At 35.4% G+C, this 21797-nt stretch overlaps 1 protein-coding gene across 1 annotated transcript in view; it reads left to right on the top strand.

Annotated features, from left to right (window-relative positions):
* The first annotated feature begins 1433 nt into the window (after positions 1 to 1433).
* Positions 1434 to 21797, top strand: part of LOC134672411 (protein gooseberry-neuro) — a 36690-nt gene continuing 16326 nt past the window's right edge. Inside the window, exons 1-2 of the mRNA XM_063530293.1 lie at positions 1434 to 1604; positions 18091 to 18263. Of these exons, the coding sequence (XP_063386363.1) occupies positions 1532 to 1604; positions 18091 to 18263 (246 nt within the window). The 5' untranslated portion in view covers positions 1434 to 1531. The remainder of the gene's footprint in view (positions 1605 to 18090; positions 18264 to 21797) is intronic.

Below are 21797 nucleotides of genomic sequence, written 5' to 3' on the forward strand. Positions count from 1 at the left end.
TAAGAAATATACATATAATGCGTCAACCATAAGTTACTGCCTTCAAGTGAGTAAATCTTAAGAGATTGAATAACATTTATTTTAGTTATTAGAGACAAGTTACTTACGTACTTATTTTTTAGCTAGTAAGATAACTTATATGGTTTATTTTACAAACAGCTGACTGTCGGAGACTTTACAATCCCCAAAAAGTTGGACGCGGAGCGAATCGCGGCACCGGGATGCGTATAGGTACGTATGAACGCAATACATCGATACAATAGTCGATAATTTGCATGACGGTTTTTTTGACGGCATTATCGCCAGCAGCTGCTGAACCGGCGGGGGACGAAAGTGACAGAGCTGATGAGTTGATATAACCTCCTAAGTCCCTGCGTACAATTTTTGGTATATATTTCAAAATCTATTTTGAACTTTTATTGCTTAGCTAAGGGTTCCAATTTCAAAAACAAAGCAATTGCTTCTGGGTTTCAGGAGGATAAAAGTTAAGTATACGTGGGTCGTCTTGGTCGATTTTCTCAATATCATGACTACAGGCTATATAAGTGTGAAAAGGTCAGTTCGATCGGTACCTAGTTATTGTACAGTTACTGTGCCGAAACACTGTACCTATATCGGCTATATCTTATATTTGAAATCATTTACCATAAGTAATGAAGAGGAGGAGGAGACTGGATATAACTATATTAACAATGGCAAAACTCAAATTAGAATTTCGTGGCTAAGACTGTTTGTCGCTTGTAGGTATTGTAATTTAGTTCTCTTGTAGGCAGCATTAGTAATTTGCGAATGATTCAGACAAAACAAAACGAATAGGTATCCCTTTCTTGATAAATTACCAAAGTTTCCTCTATTCTATAGGTATCAGGGACTTGTCTTATTACAAATATCATCAGGACAGGATTGTCCTGGCCGGTTTCGGCCACGGCGACTGAGTTTGTGCTGCCAAGTGAGAGCGACGATTGGGAACTCTCAGGTGGCTAACGTAACCTATTTACAAATATACTAAGCATATGTGTTTACTTTAACCTAGCTGGTATTAAAATATGGTCGATTTAAACTGTTCTTAGCCAAGAATATAACAACTATGACAAATATCTTGCCAAAATTCATACTTTCTGTTTATATCCCTTCTGACAGGGGAGGGGTCCCTGTAACTTTTTCACATACGTAAACGTCGGTGATTTAGTATTATTAACAGTAAATAAAAAGTGGTAGGGGAGCAAAGAGGTGGAGCGAATACTATTGTAATACGGGATATGAGTAGGGTATTATCGCCGACCCTAGTTGCCGCCAGCGATGCAGTAATTGATTCCACTTTATATCGTGGACGTTGGTTTAGAGACAGTTTTGTGTGACGTGTTTAACTAAAAGTTTTCTAAAAACATTTAAAATTATTATATTCAGTAAACGTAACACACCGATTAAGTATTACACCGATAAAAATGCGCGGTGTTGTTTGTGGTGAATCATTGTTCAAGTGAATATTGTGAAGTGATGGATCATTAGAACCTATTCAAAAATCATCAAAATGGATTACACAACAGGAACTACGTCGACAATGAATAATATGAGACCAATTTTCGGCGCATACGCCTTTCAAGGTGAGTCGAGTTATAATAGACCATAGACACGAAAGGATCCAGAAAGATGAGAAAAAAGCTTCGATATGGTTAATTACTATGTTCCCAGGTACTAATAAAACAAGCAATAATATGATGGAATCAAAGACCCGAAATCAATATCGGCTATTGCCTCAACAATAAAAAATTGGGCACAGCACACATTTAGTACATTACATTTATATTCTGTGCACGGTTCCGTAAGCTTTAGTGGGTTTAAGGATAAAGTTTTCCGGCCGGTTTGTGTGGGATAATCGGTGGCTGAATTTGTAGTTTGTGAAGTACAATTTGGATTTAAATTTGCAATAAAGGGTGCCCATTAAAACGTTCATAAAACTAGAGGTTTTATTCTACCTCAAATAATAATATGTATTACAATTCATGATACATATATTTAGGTAGGTGTAAATACGACAATAAAAGAGATAATTCATATAAATGTTGTCTAGAATTTTTAGTCAGTTTTTCGATAAAACAATTCATATGTAATGTCAATATTAAATAATATACATTACTAGAAGTTAGGTTAATAAAGCTTTTGTAATTAAACATACCCAAACGAATTATGAATACATAATAAAGAAATATAATTTGAGATAAATATTATCAGAGTGTTCATTAAAAAAAAAAATAAACCGCGTGTCCAATAAACAAAGCGCGCGATTATGCACGATGCGGACGTAACCCTAATAAAATCACAATACCCGGGACATCAATACCTAATAGTTTTCTACGACTAACGCCGAACTCTAAAAAACGAAGATACCTCTCAAACGTGCCGCTTATTAACCTCTCATCGGCTTCGACCGTAAAATGTAAACTCGATAAAGCCACCAATTAAAACTAAATATGAGAATCTCGACAGTCAAAGCTCGCGCCGCTACATCTGACACCAGGGAACATTTCACCAAAAAATAAATCGCGTTTTTTGTAAAGAAACCAAGGTCGCATACGCACGATGATTTTCGCCTTTCGTCAAACGCGATTACCTACTCGCTCACAGGTTGGCTTTAAAGCGAACCTTACGCGTTTGTAATACGGCCGGTCTGCTTCGTTTTTTAAGAAAATCATTGCCGAATTGTTAGACGGGGTAGGTGATGATAATAACAATGTTGGATGAAAAGGTTTAGCCAACTAATTTGTTTTTTCTCGGCTACTGTCGATCTCGGTAGCGATGCAAGATTTTTTGTAGGAGATCAATCAGTCAAAATAACAGTGTGATACCGCCTTTGAAGCGATCCGCCGGCCTGTTTTAATCTCGACTGATACATGATTAGAACAGCCATGATGCAGCAAGCCGGTAACTGATCCCGCTTGTACTCGCCTCCTACTGATTAGCTGGTCCCATCAACAATATTGCAACATTACTATTTAAAAACATTAAACTTGGTTTTTTATTGTTCGAGATGACGGACGAGAATAGGTACCCATGTTATTAATTTGTTATAATTATTTTGCTAACGTTCGAGATAACATAGATCTTATTTTGTGTAACAGCTTTACAAGTTAATATAATCTATGCGTCGTATAGACATACACAATACACAACTCTTATACATACTTAATACAAAGATGCGGGGCGGTTATTTCAAAGTCCAAGTGGTAGCAAACAAACGAAATAGACCACAGAGTAGCTAACACTTATAATTTTTTCAAAATTGAAAGCGTATGGCTAACCTAAATTTATATATTTATTTAAAGAGCAGACACTTACATTTCGAAATTAATAAAACATGCGCAGGAGCTGACCACAGTACAGTCAACGCTGTTTGCTCTGCGGTCGCGGCACACGATTCGAAGATGGACAAAATGATGTCAACGACATTGTAATGACCGTCATTTCAGCCCGCTGTCAAAACTGTTTCGACGCAAATATATCCGTAAGACTGGCCCCGCCTTTATCCATCGACGTTTTTGTGCAATCTTGTTTTCGCACTGATGAATTGAGAACAGGATATTTTGAAGTATGTAAAAAATATCACTCTAATAACCTCATCCGTGAAATAAAAACAAACAACACGTATTCCCATTTTTTATTCGAAATTGGTAGTATTAAATGAAGGTAGCTAAAATTTCACATTTATTATAGAACCCGAGTCATCAAGTTGACAAAATTGACGTTATTAATAAAAACTTGATTAAAAAATGTTTTCTGGCAATATTTTCCTGTTCAATCAAATGAGAGGCCAATCTTCAATCCGGAGAATGAGAAGTTTAATGAAGCTTCAATAATGTTATACCTGTAGAAGCACATTTAATTTTCCTTTTATTTAACGTAACGTAAAAATAATAAACAACTATATTATTTTCTTTGATTAATATTTTAATCTACAGAAGGTAATAGAAAAAAAGCGTACAAGTTTTAAATTGAATCAGATACCAAACTCATCTCATGCCTTCATTAGATGGAACAATGGTCATCAGGAGAACAGTAGCAGGTGTAATTAATCACCTCATGTATGCGCGCACACGCCCACGGACTTCTACTTAGACCTAAGGAAATTACCTACGCTTAACTGGGGTAACGTTGGGTTTAATTACACATACCCACGTGTTTTGTCGAATCCTTGTAGTATATCCGAAGCCCGGAAAGCGATTTTAACTCTCCGTAATGTGGTGATTTGACTGGCACTACCACTTATTGACATATTATCGTTGCTTATCATGAACAGTGGTACAACTAAAAATGAAATGCGTTTAATATTCTATTTTTTACTGGTAAGATTTAAAGTCGAATGGCATTTCATTTTGTTTTGTGTCACTATTCATGATAAGCGTCGTTATGTCCAAATACAGAACAAATCTACTCTACTCTCTAAAATAATGCAATGGCTATCAACAAGCAACCCTCGAAGTGCGAGTTCCAATCTCACTGGACCTGTTTTTAAAATCCTTAGCAGTTTTATTCGCAAATAAAATGACGTAGACTTGAGATTACCGTCTTTTACTGACAATAATAGTTAAGAAATGCGAGGAATTTTCTTCATCAGTTTCGTTGCTAGTTAATGGCCGGCTGTATTACTTGCGGGGTGATATGTTCCTTGCGGCAGCAGGAAGAAAAAGTGTAAAATTCCTGTCGTGCCGCGGCCGGTGTCTGATTGAGTTATAAGCTATAATGGCGACTGCGTACGGTTTTTGCACTGTTTTTCACCTGGATGCCGTGTCTCGCTGAGCTTATTTAATATTTAGCTATGTGATGTTGCTGTAATAGTGTTGAGTCGATGCATCATGAGTATAGTTAGTATCGAGATTTCCTTTGAGATTCCTGAAACATAACGTAACGTTTAAATCTCGGAACTAACCAGCCAACATTTTTAATAGATTTAAGTATAATTTCTACACCTAATAAATATATGTAGCAAATAAATCACTATCACTCTACTCTCCATGGATAAAACACAATTTAATCAAAAGTTATTACTTTCATTATTTCATTCATTTTATCAAAGATGTTAAAAATGAAGTACCAAGAAATTGTTTTGTATACTGTTTATAAATAAAATAAATAAGAAGTGTGTCCTTGATTGATATGACAAGTTTTACCAGTAACACATCGCCTAGATATATCACCCAGGCAGTACACATTTAACCAGATCTCAACACTTTGTCCATAACATATATATCCCCTAAGCCCCTAAGGTCATATAAAACCAACTCCTTCCATAGTACCGAGATATCGCATTAGTCGAAGGGCCTGATTCGGATTTTGAAATAGACATCTATTAGATATCTTTTAGACATCACCAAGATACGATAACGATATGTTTAAGATCTAACCTGTCAAATTTGACATTTAGGTACGCGATTCTGGAGATACTCTTGAACGATTTCCACAGGATATGACTTAGAGATCGAATTCACATCGAATAGATATCTTACTCTATCTAACGTAAAAGTGACATTGGTTGCCCGAATTGCGCTGCAAAAGAGAACTAGTTGATATCTAAACTATAACGTGTCTAGAATGGATCTAGTACGTGTCGTCTCTTGTGAATATCTTGAAGTTCGAATACGGCAGTACGAGTGCGAGCCTCGCCTTAATTTTCTTTCTTGCACCTGTTCAGTAGAATGCGTCTTGTTTATTTTGATTTGTCGCTTGATGTACGCTCTGAATGTTATTACATGTGGAGTCATGTGGAGTACATTATTATTGATGGTTGACTTGATTACATTCGAGACATCAATTGTTGTGACATTGCCGTCTGAGTTGTTATTCAAGTAGGTAGGTTTCGTTTCTTGCTGTAAATTACGAAATAAATCATCGAGTTCATTTTTTTATAATGCAGCAGTATTTTAGTTTGAAATATTTATTTTAACATAACTTTACTTCAATGCAAAAATTTTAAAATTACACATTTCAATTGACATGATTTTCAAAATCGAGGTATTAACCTACAGACAGATCCTGAGGTGCTACCATAAATAAAAAGTATCCCAATTTGGTTGTGTCTGGAAAAATAAAACGTAACCGGATCTAACCGGATTATTTACAAAACCCAACTTACAGTTAAGCTGATTTTGATAAGTCCAAGTTTCAAAGTTTGAACAAGGCTACGAAAATGAGCGTTATTACATCAGGCAACATTTGGACTCATTTGCTTTCCATAAAATTAACCTCATTCAAACATAATAATTATGTATATAATTAAATTCCATCCGCTGTAACCTCCACCAATTGCGCAGTTGCGCAGGATCGGGACAGGTGGCACGCTCTCGTTTCGGAGGCCAAGATTCTCTTTGGATCGCTGAGCCAAAATAGTTAGTTAGTTAGTAACCTCCACCAAAGTTCTTAATCAAAGATCAATTCTGAAACAGGACGGGTAATCAACTGGAGGGCATTTGACTCGAGTATAATTACTGTGTGCGATGAAACGCCGACAATTAGTAGCATTTTTCACTATAAAGATGTGCTCTGATATATTTTGGTACAAGTCAGCGAGTGTTTTTTTAAATTCTACAAAACGATAGCTTTGGTCAAAAGTATTAAATAATTTTATAAATAAAACATATTTTTAACTATTAAAAGGGGCAATGGTCAATGTGTATGATATATTATTTACGGATGTAAATATACACGTATAATTATAAAGTTTTAAATCTAGAAAACTATATATCTGGATCTCGAAATCTATAACTAGTTTGGAAAAGTCCCTGGCGATTTTTTGAGATCATTCTGTGCAATGTATATTACAAAACGGGCAAAGGAAAATGAAAATAAGTAGTCGAAGTTTTCAGTTTCGCAAACTAAAGAATCGCACTCATGCGTTATGTATGAAATATTGGTACTTAAAGAGATTATTCACAAATATGTTGAGTCAATGATTAGGTATTTAGTACCGGTTTAATATGTATTTTCATAATTTTCTTTAAGACGTTTGTATATGTACATTTACTGAGTATAAAAAAATACTTTTGTATAAATACAGGTGTAAATTAAAATAACAATATATAATTTTACATAATTTAAAATATGTAGTACAATATTTACAGACACACTTTGTACAGATGTTATCTCACTTTATTAACTCACAATATGAAAATTGCGTCAACTAATAAAATTCATACCAATATTACATTCATAAATAACTAAGTAGTTATAATGATTTTTTGTATAAACCGGGATTCTCTCAAATTCGAACTCATTACGAACACGTATATAAAAACATACAAACTCGAGACAGCCAGTCGCCTACAATCTCCCAACTTCCTAATTTACATAACCATAAGGTCACTTTTAGTCCCTTATAAAACGCTTAAGGTTTGGAAAGATCTTGCTTAATAGGCTTTGTTAACAAAGAAATAGGGTTTATTTTGGTTTGTGGTAAATTTTGAACAATCATAATGTAATCGAATGCGACAGCGACAGGTACTCGCCGCATGGGCACAGAGTCGGGTAGCCAGCCGGGCTTTAATCGAGAGTGCCTCTGGTTTGATAGTTAATTAAAGAAGTGAATAACGCGGCAATGCAAGTCAGCTGCAATCTTCGACAGATTCTATATAGAGCTGGTAAAACCACTTTCGATAAAATAATCACTGTTTTTAAAAAAATGTCAAATGTTTTTGAATATTTTAAAATGTTTTGAAAATGGTGAAATGTTATGAAGATTTGATGTCTTTTCGTTTTCGATAATCACCTTTTAAACTTCGAACCCAGAGGAGGAGTGACTAGACCTATTGGCGTTGCGGTTCCCTCACGATGTTTTTTCTTTACCTACCGAAGAGCAACGGGTAAACATCAAATTAAATTTTGCAGTTCCAAGAATCCCAAGAATAATAAATCCGAAAAATACCAGTACCACTGAATAGAGAAAATTGGTAGTTCTCTATTCAGTGTTACTGGTATTTTTCGGATTTATTATTGTTTTATTCCATAAATTACTAAATGAAAATGGCAAAGCTAATAATATTTACTTACCAAAAATATAATTAGGTATGTCTAGGTAGGTTGGAAGGACCTAAACAAATGTTAAAATATGTTGAGCCAACCAACCATAATAATCAAAAATGCGTAAATTTTACTCTTAAGTAGATAAGCAATTCTGCACTAGACGGTTCGATGTAGATCAGACTATTCAAAATATAAACAGGATGAATTTAATTTTCTATATGGATTTGTGTTCTTGTTTCAATTAATCAGTTAAAACTGACTGAGTATAGTGCCTTCTAAGTTGATGACGCTACTTCAAAATAAAATATGAGCTAACTTACTAATGTATTTTGAAAAGTGCTTTGTATCGTGTTTAAAATAACAAAATTATTAAGCTTTGCGTAAGCAGGAGATTAATATGAAAATGCTAAATAATTGTGTCGAAACGCATTACCCTACTTTGTTTTGAAGAACTCGGGTCCAAATATTTGACCGACGCTGATATTTAATAGCTCGACATAAAATATTCATTATATTTTAATGTCGCCACAAACATTGATGTTCATATAAATTAAAGGCTATTTGGATACGAAGATCAAAGTATGTGACATTATAAAATTTTATTGACACACAAATAGATAAGTAACCATCCTGTATATACGCCCTACATTATGCGGTGCGCATCAAGATAAATACTCCACTTTGGTATTATACATATATGTGACTTATATACAGGGTGATTCATGAGACGTGAGCAGGACTAATCCTGCATACTCAGTAACTGATAAATTGATCGATGACCGTCGTATTTAGGTGAAACAACGACACTTTTTCCTATTTTTAACTTTTTGTTGAGGGCAAATTTAACTCTCTACAATCATGGTTACCCTACAAGACCTAATTAATAAACATAAAACCTCTTTAACCGTAATGACAGCATTTTGATTACGAAGAAAATAAACTGTCAAACTTAAGTGAGATACGAGTTTTCAAAAGTAACCAGACCGTGATGACAGTGATGACATTAAATTTGACACAGAATATCGGTAGTTTAGTATTCTAATGTTAGGGTGACCATGCATGTCGTAAATAAATTTATTAATTTTTTTTTCAACACGAGTAAAAAATTAACGTTAATCTCACTAATACTGATACAAAACACTTGCTTATAATTTACAAAATGCGCAGTGTTAGTCCTGCTCACGTCTCCTGAATCACCCTGTATATAATATGACATATATGTTGTAGCTGTGTGTATTCGTTCTAGTTTTGGCACGATCTTTTTATTTATTATTTTTGTGCCAGATTTGACCTGATTCATAATTAAGAATTTGAATTGGCAATAAATATTGACGATAATACGTTCATTTCTTTTTTATTTCTGTGTTTGTATAGTAAAAGGCGGGCAGGGATTCGCAAATAGGTAATATTTAAAGCGATAAAAGTGTTATCGGTCAAGTTATCGCGCGCAACGGACCGCATTTTGCACGCTTCTAATGAACGCCATATGAAACAGCCAATTTATCACAAGCCCTTATCACGAAATGCACTATATTTTTATGATAGAAGCTGAATCTGTAACTATGAAGCAAGAACACCTAAACCGTGATGAAACCGTTAACAGTAAAAACATTTGACGACAACCCAGCGCCATTCCAAAATTTTCATCTTCTGAACAATTGTTCAGTTTCACTTTAGGTAAAAGTACGTGACATGTTATTTAGTTGCGTTTCACATACTCATTACCAATTCGTACGAGACGTTATTTCAAAAGGACTGTGTTTGTCGGCGCCTTCTATCTCCGGCCTGACCATGAATAAATCAATGAAAACAAATAGTATTCGGCTACTAGTATTCCCAAAAGCTTCTTACAAAGATGTATGATGTGCTATTGTTTCAACTCCGTTTTGTTAAACGATCTTAAAGTATGTTCATGTATTCAAAGTAATATAATAGGTAGAGCATATTTTCCTGCCAAGATCGAATGTGATGTACATATAGATAGGTCCGCGGCGTAATTTGGTAGACACCGAAACTAATTTATTTAACAAAGGACCAACCGGCCGATAGAACACTTTTTATGCGTATACAAACTCATTACGTGCTGTAGACGTATCCGTGATTGTTCTTGTTCCGATCGCCGCTCTACAGATCTGACCCACGTCGTTGGATTTAGTTTATTCTACTTGTGATTAAGTTTTTAATGAGAATCATTCAGGTTTATAAATCACCAAAACTTTTTGTATCTTATCCCAGGGATAAGTTACGATTAGGTAGGTACTTGTATATTTTTTGTATTGCTTATGTATTCTACAAGATATAAATAAATCGATAATGCTTTGTTTCATTATTTTATTTTTCATGTTGTCTAGCACATAGAAATTAAACCTCAAAACCTTTGAATTGTGTGTGTGTAGAAATCTAAGTGGTGATCAAAATGTACAAACTTTTTGAGAAATGCTCACCTATTCTCTTAAAGTTGAGCCACCCACAATTTGTCACTAAAAGTTTCACAATGAAGAATGTGGACGTACGTGCGTATATACTCGTACGTATGTATTCATGTACCTACTTGCAATTGAAAAATTAACTTCAACGTAATGTAAACTTTACTGATACAAGCCATATAATTAAAGTGTGTAGGTATACAATAAGATTAGGGTTTTGTGCAAATGAGCATAAAATCTATCTATGGGCATATAATATGTATATGAATTACAAAATTAAAGTACAAAGTAGATGGCTTAAATAAACTGCCCAGTGACCTTCTTCTGAACATAGAACATTTAACCGGAAATTAGAAATTCCAGAGTCTGCGGAGATGACATAAAAACACACCCAAGTTTTTGTGATAAATACCGTCCCAACCCAAGCGTGACCTTTTGTCATATCCTTTATCATTATAAAAGTTTTACGACATACCTATATCTTAATTATATTCACGTCTCTACTAGCTCCGCCAAAATATCGAGAACATTAGTGCTCTAACACGTCATGACCTCACGACAACCCTTATCTACTTAAACATTAGGTACCTACTTTAGTGTTTAAGTAGGTAAAGTTGTAAGTAAGGTTAGATGTTTAGGTCATATTAGTACTAGGTGTTTTGACGTAAACACTGATTTTTCAGTCCTCCTTTGTTTTAAATCACGCCGTTTTGCCTAACGTTTTCATAAGTCAACTCATGAAAGACTGGTTTCCCTCAAAGTCGATCAAATTTTAAAATATGTTACAAAAGCAAGTCATCCTGCCGCAATTCGGTAGCCGAACCAAACTTTTTTTATTGGTTCGAATCTGTGAGAAACAACATTGATAGTAAATGAGATTTAAAATTCGTGGAAAAAAGTGAGGAAATGAATCGGGAGTGGGAGGGGTAACGAGCTTGTCGCTCGAGTGACCTCGGCTTCCGGTCCCGACTATGGGGCGAAGCGGCTTCAACAAGCAGGTCGGAGAAGTGCAGCATACAATAAGGACATTCGACAGAGTGTCGTGGGCATCTGTGGCAGGAACTATACCAGCTTATTTTTTTTTTTTTTTTTATGAATGGGCTTACTCATGGCCACAGACTAGCCGAGGCGTAGACGTGGCCTACGATGGAGCGAGCTCGCCCAGAAGGTGCCTGTTCACTCTTGATTTGAAGGTTGCCGGGTTATAAGAACACGGAAATATAGACGCCGGCAAGGAATTCCAATCCTTGGCAGTGCGCATAAGGAAAGTAGAAGCAAAGCACTTCGTGTTATTCCCTCTAGACCGCATCCAACGGAGAGCGATGGAGAGAAAAAAATAGAACCACATGACCTACATAATAACTTATTATTTATTTTGGTAAAATTAACGATTCTGCCGAACTTACACGTATATATATATTATATACATAACTTTCTTATCCATAATAGAAAATGTATAGAAAATTAAACCAGTCTTCGAAGTTCTAACTCTAAGATTGAAATTGTTTAGACCTAAGTTCGTAGCCTAGATACTCTAGACTTTGGCAGCTTAATCAACAAAATACTGCTGTTCTACCACTGAATAGATCGAATTCAAATTGTAATGGATCCCACAAGATACAAAGTTTCTAACTATCGCCTCGAAGCCGATATATAATGGTTACCCAAAAGGAATGTGAGCAACCCTTTCCCGCTCCTAGAACTAATTTACCAAAGCTTCACGTATCAAAGACTGACCACATTGAGGGATAAATTAAAAGAGGAAACTGAAAAGCAACAGGATACCCGCTAGAATGCATGCTAAAAAATAAATTCTAAAAACTGGACAGACACTTTTTAGTAGGTCCTGATCCCCGCCACATCCACAAGCATAGTGCAGGATAGAAGAAAAAATTCGGCGCTAAAAAGAATAACTCCGAGTCTATTACTCGTACAGCATGTCATCGACGGTTCATTAAAATGCGATGACTTAACACAAATACTATGGTGAACTTCATTGATAGCCTCGGACGTAGGCCCAACTGCATAAAAACCACATTCCTTACCTGCCAAAGAAACTTCGTTCTTAATAATAGGACTTAAGTATTCAAGTTTTATTGCCTCAAGTGCATCTATTAGATCATTTCAGAATGATGGATCGCTTACAATAGCATTTCATTCCGTGGAATCCATTGATAAGTCCGATGCTACCAGTGTTACAAGAAGTCCTGTCTCACGACCGTTGAGAAATTCAATTACGCCCGATTTTTCTGTCAGTGATACGAAAAATGAAAGTTTATTAAATTTAAGCCTGAACTGAAAACACAGGTATTACCTAGCTCGTCGTTATTATTAACTCTTTGATACTTCATTGTTTTTCAAGTCCTTAAAAACTCATAAAAACATTTGTCATCAAAATTTTCCTTTCTACGAAAATCTGATGCCTACATCTATTATTTAAATGTCCCGTTACAAGTGACTAACTTCATTCAAAATTAGTAACTCGATAGTCAATTTCCTGAATTTAATAACGAACTGGATTATTTGCTTTCCCAACCGTGAGAAAATGTTCTCATCTTAACTAGTAGGTACGTAATAGTCCGAGGGCAAAAAACAGTAAACCGAAATAGTACTGTTACAAATTATTGTGCCGTGTAAATTGCCAAGTCAATGCAAAATTGAATGCTTTGACGACTCTTTGGGAGGCCGATTCTATTTGGTATAAATTAATTAAGGTAGATTAAAGACGATTTTCCATCGTCAGTGGCCAACGCCACCGTCCAAATTACGATTTGTGCGCGGGAGCCCGTTATTGTCTGCGAGCGGCGAACGTTATTCTTAGAACTATTGTTCTCAAAAAAGCTTTGATATTCTTATTATATCTGCCAACTTACTAATAGAGTTTTTTTTTCATAGAAGTAGATATAGTCACGATATCAAACTCAACATCCATGAAGAATTTGAAAATAAGCTCTCATTGTGTCATCACTCGAGCTTATTTTCATCGATCGGCGTAATATGTAAAACAATTATGTTCATAAAAAAGTAATTAGTAACTTAGATAGTACTCTGAGAACATGCTGACACTAATAAGGTTTCTATTCAGTATTCCCTAACTAACCTACTAGATACTTGTATTTTTAGAGGAGCCACTTGCTTCATTCTATATGTCCTTATATTTCACTGAAACATGACCTGAGTTACAGCCATGAATATTTATTCTAATTATTTACAGCATATACTTTTGACCACAACGGCAGTTTAAGAGGGTCTCTATAAATCTCTCTGCTCTAATAAAAAAAGAAAAAAAAAATTGACGAATTAAGTGTGATTCGATTTTCTGGCTCATGTGTCTGGTGGCTTAATTTTTAACCAACTTCCAAAACAAAGAGCCCTTTAAGAAAAAAAACTGTAAGTATCGTGTTAATTGGATAATCTTAAGAAATAAGAATTCCTACGTGTATTGTTTGCAATGCATGCGGTCGAGCATGAGTTAGGTTTAGGTTCTCGCGCGCGACTCCATTTATCAAGCGCGACTTCAAGTATGGACTCGCGCACCAGTACGCAACTTATGCTAGACCGCCTGGTTGGTGTTGGTATTAAATAGCGTTAACGTAAGAAACATTTTCTATTACAAAAAGTTTAGGAGGTCATAAAGAAAAATGTGTTAAATATGTATTCAGAAAAATATTATGAAAGAGCAATGGCGTTTATAACATAGCTTTCGGTTACCGCGATACCTAAACTCGAAACTGGAATTCAAGACCAAAGTTCAATAAAAGTTAGTACAAGTATTTTCCTTTTTACAAAAAAACACGCGAATCATATTTATTACATATTTAAAGCAGGATCGAGTAAAATGGCGTGCTCTTGATGTGTTGGAGGCCAAGACTCATATTGGGTCATCGCGCCAAACTAGTAGTTAGTAAGTAAGTATGTATTCTTTATTTATTGGTAATTTTAATCCTATGATTTAATTATACATATTTATTTATTATTTCCGTAAGGGCATTTATTTGTGTAACGAGCACAGATATTTGTTCCTGAGTCATGGATGTTTTCTATTTATGTAATAAGCATTTGTAATGCCTTTAAACGAGCAATTATTGTTTAGGTAATTATTTATACATATATTTCAAGAATCTCGGAAGCGGCTTTAACGATTTAGTTAGGTCTTATCTCTGGGACACCGCGCATTTTTGGGTTTTTATATGTTTTGCAAAGCTCGGTCTCCTAAATATTAAGTAAGTATTTGTATATTATATTTATCGTTGTCTGAGTACCCACAACAGAAGCCTTCTTGGGCTTACCGTGGGACTTAGTCAATTTGTGTAAGAATGTCCTTATTTTTTTTTTTCATTACATATATATTAAGTCTTAAAGTTAATATAAATCCAACTATACTAAAACCATAACATAAACATACTAAAAACTATAATTAAACGTAAGTATACCGTCAGTAAAGCAACTTAAATTGATCACATTGAAAACTTAACCCTAAATATTTATGATGTTGGGAAAACCAAGACAAAGCGACCGACGTTTTTAAAACTATACTAGCTAGAGGGAGACGCAGCTATTTCTGTAGTTGCGCGCTCGATGAGTGGGCAGAACTCGCCCCACCAGCGGCGCAAGAGTCTGTTTTGGTACAATACTCGGGTGACAAATATTTGACATTGTTTCAGCACTTACTGAAAATAATATTTATAGTTTTTGCTTATATAGATTTTTAAAGTAAGATGGAATGTACCTAATAAGTAGTTAGGATAGTGGATCAATCTATTTATTCTAATTTAAAATAACTATGATTCTTGCTAATAAAATAATGTAATGCTATATTTTATTATTATTCTAATCCATTTACTTTTGCTTTTAGTCGCCGCTAAACAAATGATATTATATTATGATTATAAAATAAATGTTCGTATCAAAAATTCAAGAAATGAATACACCGGGAGACATGACAGCTATGGTGTCCCAAATTTCTCGGCACATGGGTTTACTACACACTTGACATTTGTACAAGTGGGAGTGTATCGTGCACTCACTCACACAGTAAAGACCCCTCTATACTCGAACAGTGTGCACCGAAACACGGACTAGAGCCTCTGAGGCGAAGCTCACTCACACTAGCGCGCTACACCCCGTCCGTACTAACACAGCGGCACTCTCAGTCCAACACAACCTCCTCTACTGCACTCACGCGCAGAAAAAAAAGATAACGCGATCTATCGATCTTTTTTTCAAACCAAAAAAAACTCCGTCTGATAGGCTTCATGGCTAAATAGTCGAATAAGACAGACGTCTACAAACGAACGCGTCCGCTGACTCGAATACCTACTATTTATTTCGATCACAATATTTATGACAGCGTAATTAATTAAACATGTCGTTTTAATTATGTAAATACAAATGGACGATAATCAATTTGAATTATGTGTTTCGATCTCGTTCGGTTAATTTAATGTAAACAGATATTTATCAATTTGTGACGTTTTTACGGTGCTAATGTTTTCATGGTACGGAGGTTTAGTATTTTTTGTTGAAAGCTAATTGTGTTGCGGTTGGATGTTGATTTGAACGATGACCCGCGAGTGCCGGCTCTGTGCGGGAAGTGCCTGAACTAGAACACGGTTAGTGCCTGACTCGTCGCCTATGGAACTGATCTGACTCTGACATACCATTATGGAACGCCACCAAAATGGTATGGATGTGTGGGTAGGTAAGGGTATATTTTAGTATCTATTAATAACTTTAGATATCATTACCCTTTATTCACTGATTGGGAAACTTTTTTCTTGCCTTCATTAGCATTGACAAGTGACGAAATCAGCATTAAATGGCCCCACAGATTAGCAGTTCGCCGGACAATATCAGCACAGGCTGATAAAAGGTAACAGTTCCGAACATCTGACAGGCTGATATCGTCCAGCGAACTGGTAATCTGTGGGCCCCTTAAGGTACAGATTTGTCGATTGTTTCTAAGGCAGTAGCGCTTTAATGACAACCATCAAAGTGGGAACTTTTGCCTGAAAACTGTAGATAGATACTCAAAACAGCACTTTATTTATTGTTAAGAGTATTAAGTTACAGCAGTAACAATGATCCAGGTAAACTTTGCGCAGATATTGTTTTAATTCACCTAGTTACTTCGCATTTACTAACATTTACTATTAGGCTTTAGTAAAATTAGTTTAATGTGTACCTATTAACAATTATAGAATTTATAGAACAATAAGTATCAAAAAAAAGGAATTCGTATTTTGGAATATAAACGCATGTAACCAGTTTCATTTTATACCATAGTTTATTATTTAAAATTGATAAGTGGACATAAAATTAAGTAGTTAGTTAATGAAAATAGCAAAATTAATATTATTTTGAGCATTAGGTACTTTTTAAGGGTACACTTCAAAATGAAGGATCATTTGCTAAGGAATGGGGTTGGCAACTGCCAAAGGTTTGCATAGATGGCGCCGTTATAGCTTGCCCCTTTTTCTATGAGATTTGGCTTATACGGCATACAATTCTATAAAAAAAAACCCAATTCTAGGAATTGACAGGACAAGCTATGCTAGCGCCATCTTCTAAATACTTCGACCGGCCAACCCCATTTTATAAAGAAGTTTAGGCTTGCGTCAATTTTCATTTCACGTCATTTAGTGCTCCGCGTGCAATACAAATTCTGTTTAAAGCAAAATCAATGGGAATGCTTATAAGAAGGTAATTGGCGTCTGGTTGACAAAACGTTGACAAGACAACTATTAAAACAAAACTAACAAAAAAAAATTATTTAATAACTAATGAATGTCATAAACAGTCTCTTTTACTTTGTATGTTACCTACCGTCAAAAGTACGGAAACTTAAAACTAGTTTTCCGTAACGCCCGGTGAAATCAGGTAGTAACATATACCTACTTATTACTCCATATGCTTCAACCAACTCATATTATATAGGTACTTTAGTTTTTCTAAGAGATATTAAAATTTTAATGCTTCTGTGAAATAAGTGTTCGATAGGACCATGAAATTAGGTCTATTGCATTCAGTCATCAGTTATAAATAAATACGTTTAGCCTTCCTTCTTACATATAAACACTTGTAAACCATGTTACTTAGGTGAATACTAACTCATAAAGACTTTGATTGACATTTTTAGTGTCTTAGTGATGTTTATGACATTATCACGACTTCTATTCAGACTGCAATACTACTACATCTGTAAGTACTTAGTACCTACTTGTGTTTTACCATAGAAATTCCGCTATACCTACTTAAAAGTTATTTTTGCTGTAACTTTTGAATAATTTTCTCAGTACTAATTGACTCCTCAGCGCCCTTATTATAAAAAAGAATTCCTTATTAATGGATTAAAACCGGCATTCTATGTACCATTTTCAAATGGAAGGTACTATTTTGCTGTTAACGACAAAGTGCTTTTGGTATAATCATACTTATAAATTTCCCTTAATCATAACCAAAAAAACAAATAAACCACCAAACTAAGGGTCAATTCAGGATTTAATATCTTTAGGTTGCGCTCGGACACATGTTATGTTAGAACAGACGCAGTGCACTATAATATGGTACCTATTAATATTATTTTCTGATTCTCTTTCTCTCTCTCTTTTATCAAACAATTGAACTTCAGCTACATTTCCACCAATCCCCACAGGGCAAGGACGCGTCAATCAGCTCGGAGGCCTGTTCATCAACGGCCGGCCGCTGCCCAACCACATTCGGCTGAAGATCGTGGAGATGGCGGCGGCGGGCGTGAGGCCCTGTGTCATCTCGCGCCAGCTGCGCGTCTCGCACGGATGCGTCTCCAAGATTCTCAACAGGTATCAGGTGAGCATCAATATAGTATTTTTTAACAAGCAGAAACGTATGCGAACGATGCTATTAAGCTTAGAATAAATCTAAAAGTGGAAAAATTACTGTCTTGGGTGAGACTTGAGCTCACGGCCTCTGGATCGATACTCCAGCGCTCTGCCATCTGAGCCACCAAGACCTCATCCCTAGCCAGCAAATCTTTCCACAAATTCTAGTATGACGTACTAATACCAACTAGTCCTCTTAAAATATGGCGTGTTTGACCTACCACCTGCTCAAATAATTATGTGAAAACTGTGGAGCAACGAGGAAATTATGATTGAGCAAAACGTAGAACGTAGAGTAACCGAAGACTAGGTAATCCTGTTAATAACATAGTATTTTTAAACTAAACTCTCTCTTGTAGCTTATTAAACACATCAAAATCTATCCACCTGCTCAAATATAGAAAATGTGGAGCATGGTGTACTTAAATTTAGATTGCGCTAAAATCTTAAACAAAACCATCCGTTCAAATATTGATTTTACTGTTTAGGCTAGACGATTCAAATTACAATGGCATTATATCAAATAAACTTCTCCTCGAGTAATTTCAACTAACGCTTTTTTACCTCCTATCTATTGATACTGAAAGAAAACACATCACATGCATTTACTAAGTACAATGTGAAACTCGGTAGAGATCGTAAAATCGTCATGTGGGGCGACGACGAGGCAGCAAACCCTCCTACACAATTAAATTGTTCGTAATAGATAACATGTAGTTGTAGGTGTATTTAAAATGCCGTGCGGGGCACGTAGGTCGAACATAGATTATTTTATAAAGGTCGAATTCAATATAAAAACCAGAGCCAGGCGATTATGATAGGTCACTTTAGATCACTTCGATTGATCAACATAATTATTTACACCTTAATATGGTCACTGTAAATAAGAGCAAATAAACGATTTTAAAAATGGCATGTTTTAAATTGTTTATACGACAACGGTTTCACTCACTTGAATTTTTAGTCGCTATTGTATTACATTGTGTTGTTGTTATTGTGTTGTATTGTTTAATATCGATTACTGGCATGTTTGTTTTGTAATTTCAAGATCTAGTGAAGAATCTGCGTAATTCAGCAACTAACTATTGGTTTTTGATTGTTTTCGCTCACGTCGCGCGTTTCGCACGGCTGACTCGACTCCTCAAAAGGTACTCTCTGGGTGGGGTCAGATTTTTTAAATACTTGTTGTAGGAGTGATTAGGCTTGTTTCCTAGATGAATTGTTTTCCTTAAATGATTAAGCATGTAGTAATGCAAAAACTATACCCATACTTTTTTTACAAACTTTTTAATTATTAGGAATTTGTATTTGTTACGTGCTATATTCTCATATTAAAAGTAAAATAGAAAAGTGTGTTACATAGTATCCACTATATACCTACGTACAGTACAAGCCCTTCCAAGAAAGTAACCAATTTTCTAAAAGCCCTGTCGCAATAAATCACGACCTTTATATAAGAATATTAAATCCCAATAGAACCTTCAGCGTATAAGAAAATTCTTACTATATACAAAATATAATCTTTAACTATAAATAGAATTGTTCAGCATTCTTAACATTCGAATCTATTTTTAGGCATCTCTCTTACGAATCTTTGCTGATGCCCTCTAAACAACGATAACTTCTAGATGCGGTTCCTTTGCTTTTAAGCTTTATCTACTTGCAACATACCTATTCACTTACGTAAATGGATAATCAACGAGGCAAAAAGTTCTAGAATAGAGACCACGTACCGCAGCAGTGTCAACAAACCTCCAAGAAGATGAACTGACGAATAGATTAAGGTTACGCGAGTCCACTGGACCACAAACCTATGCTAGGTTAATGACAATTATGACCATATAATACTTATTCCAAATAAAATTACCAAAGTGCCTGAAATTTAATGTTATTGTAACGCTTTAGTATCGTAATTATAATATACGAGTAATTTTAGAAACTTTCAAAAACGGGAGGAAAATAAAATTATTAAAAAGTGTGAAAGAATTAAAATTCTAGGAATGACGTACCTATAGCTGCCAGAAATCATTACTCAGATCCAACTAAATGAAATCGAAGTTTATCTAATATGTAATCATAACGTAATTAATCATCGTATAGAAAAATGAACGTCGACACGAAAAGAAGAAGAAGATAACGTAATTTTTCTTACCAACTTAATAAAATATTCTTGGAAACTGAATCTAAAGGAAAACAGCGGAAAAAAAACGAGATTTTGAGGAAAATTATTTTAATGAAGTTAAAAGTTAATAAAGGTTAGGTAATATTAAGTAAGTTAATGAAATGTACGTGTAATGAAGTGAGCCCCGAAAAGTGATAAGGCGATGAAAGTTTTCAGATGCTACAAACCTATGATAAGTGAAAACCATGATATATTTCACTAGCGCAAATACATCTATTGGTTTAACTTTTCCCGTCTTTCGGGGATGTGGGATGTTTCTTCATAGAATTGAGAACACAGTCACTAGTTTTAACTTCGTGTATTACATTAGCACATCTTACAGTGTGTATGTTACAGTACTCAATATGTATAGCTAAATAGTCACGGAGCGGCGTGTAGGTACGCCGATGCTGGTATCAGAGTGGCTACCGCGAAAACCGAAATTCGCAAATTGCGGGGATCTTTCTCCTTCACTCCAATGAAGGCGTAATAATTAGAGTGACAGAGAAAAATTCCCGCAATATGCGAACTTCGATTTTCGCGGTTATAGCCCTGGTCTAACGAGATGGCGTGTTGGGGTGGTGTTGCCAGACTGAGATTAAACTGTTTGAGTTAGGTATTAACACGCCACAAACTTTTGTTTTGATTCAATCCTTGCATTTCCACGGCTGGTCAACCGTCACACAATCGCCATTGATCCCCGAAGGTTTCACCATCACCACACTGCCACGGGGAACACAAAACCACAATAATGGCGATTGTTTCGCCCAGGAAGCGTTTAGCCACGCTCCGCGAGTATAAGCTGCGACCTTTGATAGTGCCTGTTTATTACCACTATTGTGAGAAAATTAGCTTTTGGTAACTACCTCGTTCATTAATATGTATGTAGAACTCTAAACGCACGCAAACCAGCCAGAAAATTACGATGTTTTGCGTTAGAATTAATAGAGCACTGTCATGGAGATTTTCAGACAAATACGCAGACTATTACAATGTAGGTAACTGCGGCATGACGATTTTTAGTCAAAAACGCAGACTAGTACAATATAGCTACTGTATTAACGCGGCTTGATATCTACGAGCATTTTAATGCTCACCCTTGAACACTATGGCATAAATTTCGCGAATTTACCTGTCATTAAAGCGCAAAATCATCTGTAATCAATAATCATCGTCAAACGATGCCAGAACTTACACCTAGTATTTTGTCTATCAATCATGAATTTAATGAAGTTCCACTTACATACATAGTGTGTTGCAGTAGGTACCTAATTAGTATCGTAGCATAAACGTAGTATTCCAAAAATATTTTTTCGCTGAAAACAAATACAACAAGAGACT

Source organism: Cydia fagiglandana, chromosome 17 (genome assembly GCF_963556715.1).
Source record: "Cydia fagiglandana chromosome 17, ilCydFagi1.1, whole genome shotgun sequence".
Classification (NCBI taxonomy): Eukaryota; Metazoa; Arthropoda; class Insecta; order Lepidoptera; family Tortricidae; genus Cydia; species Cydia fagiglandana.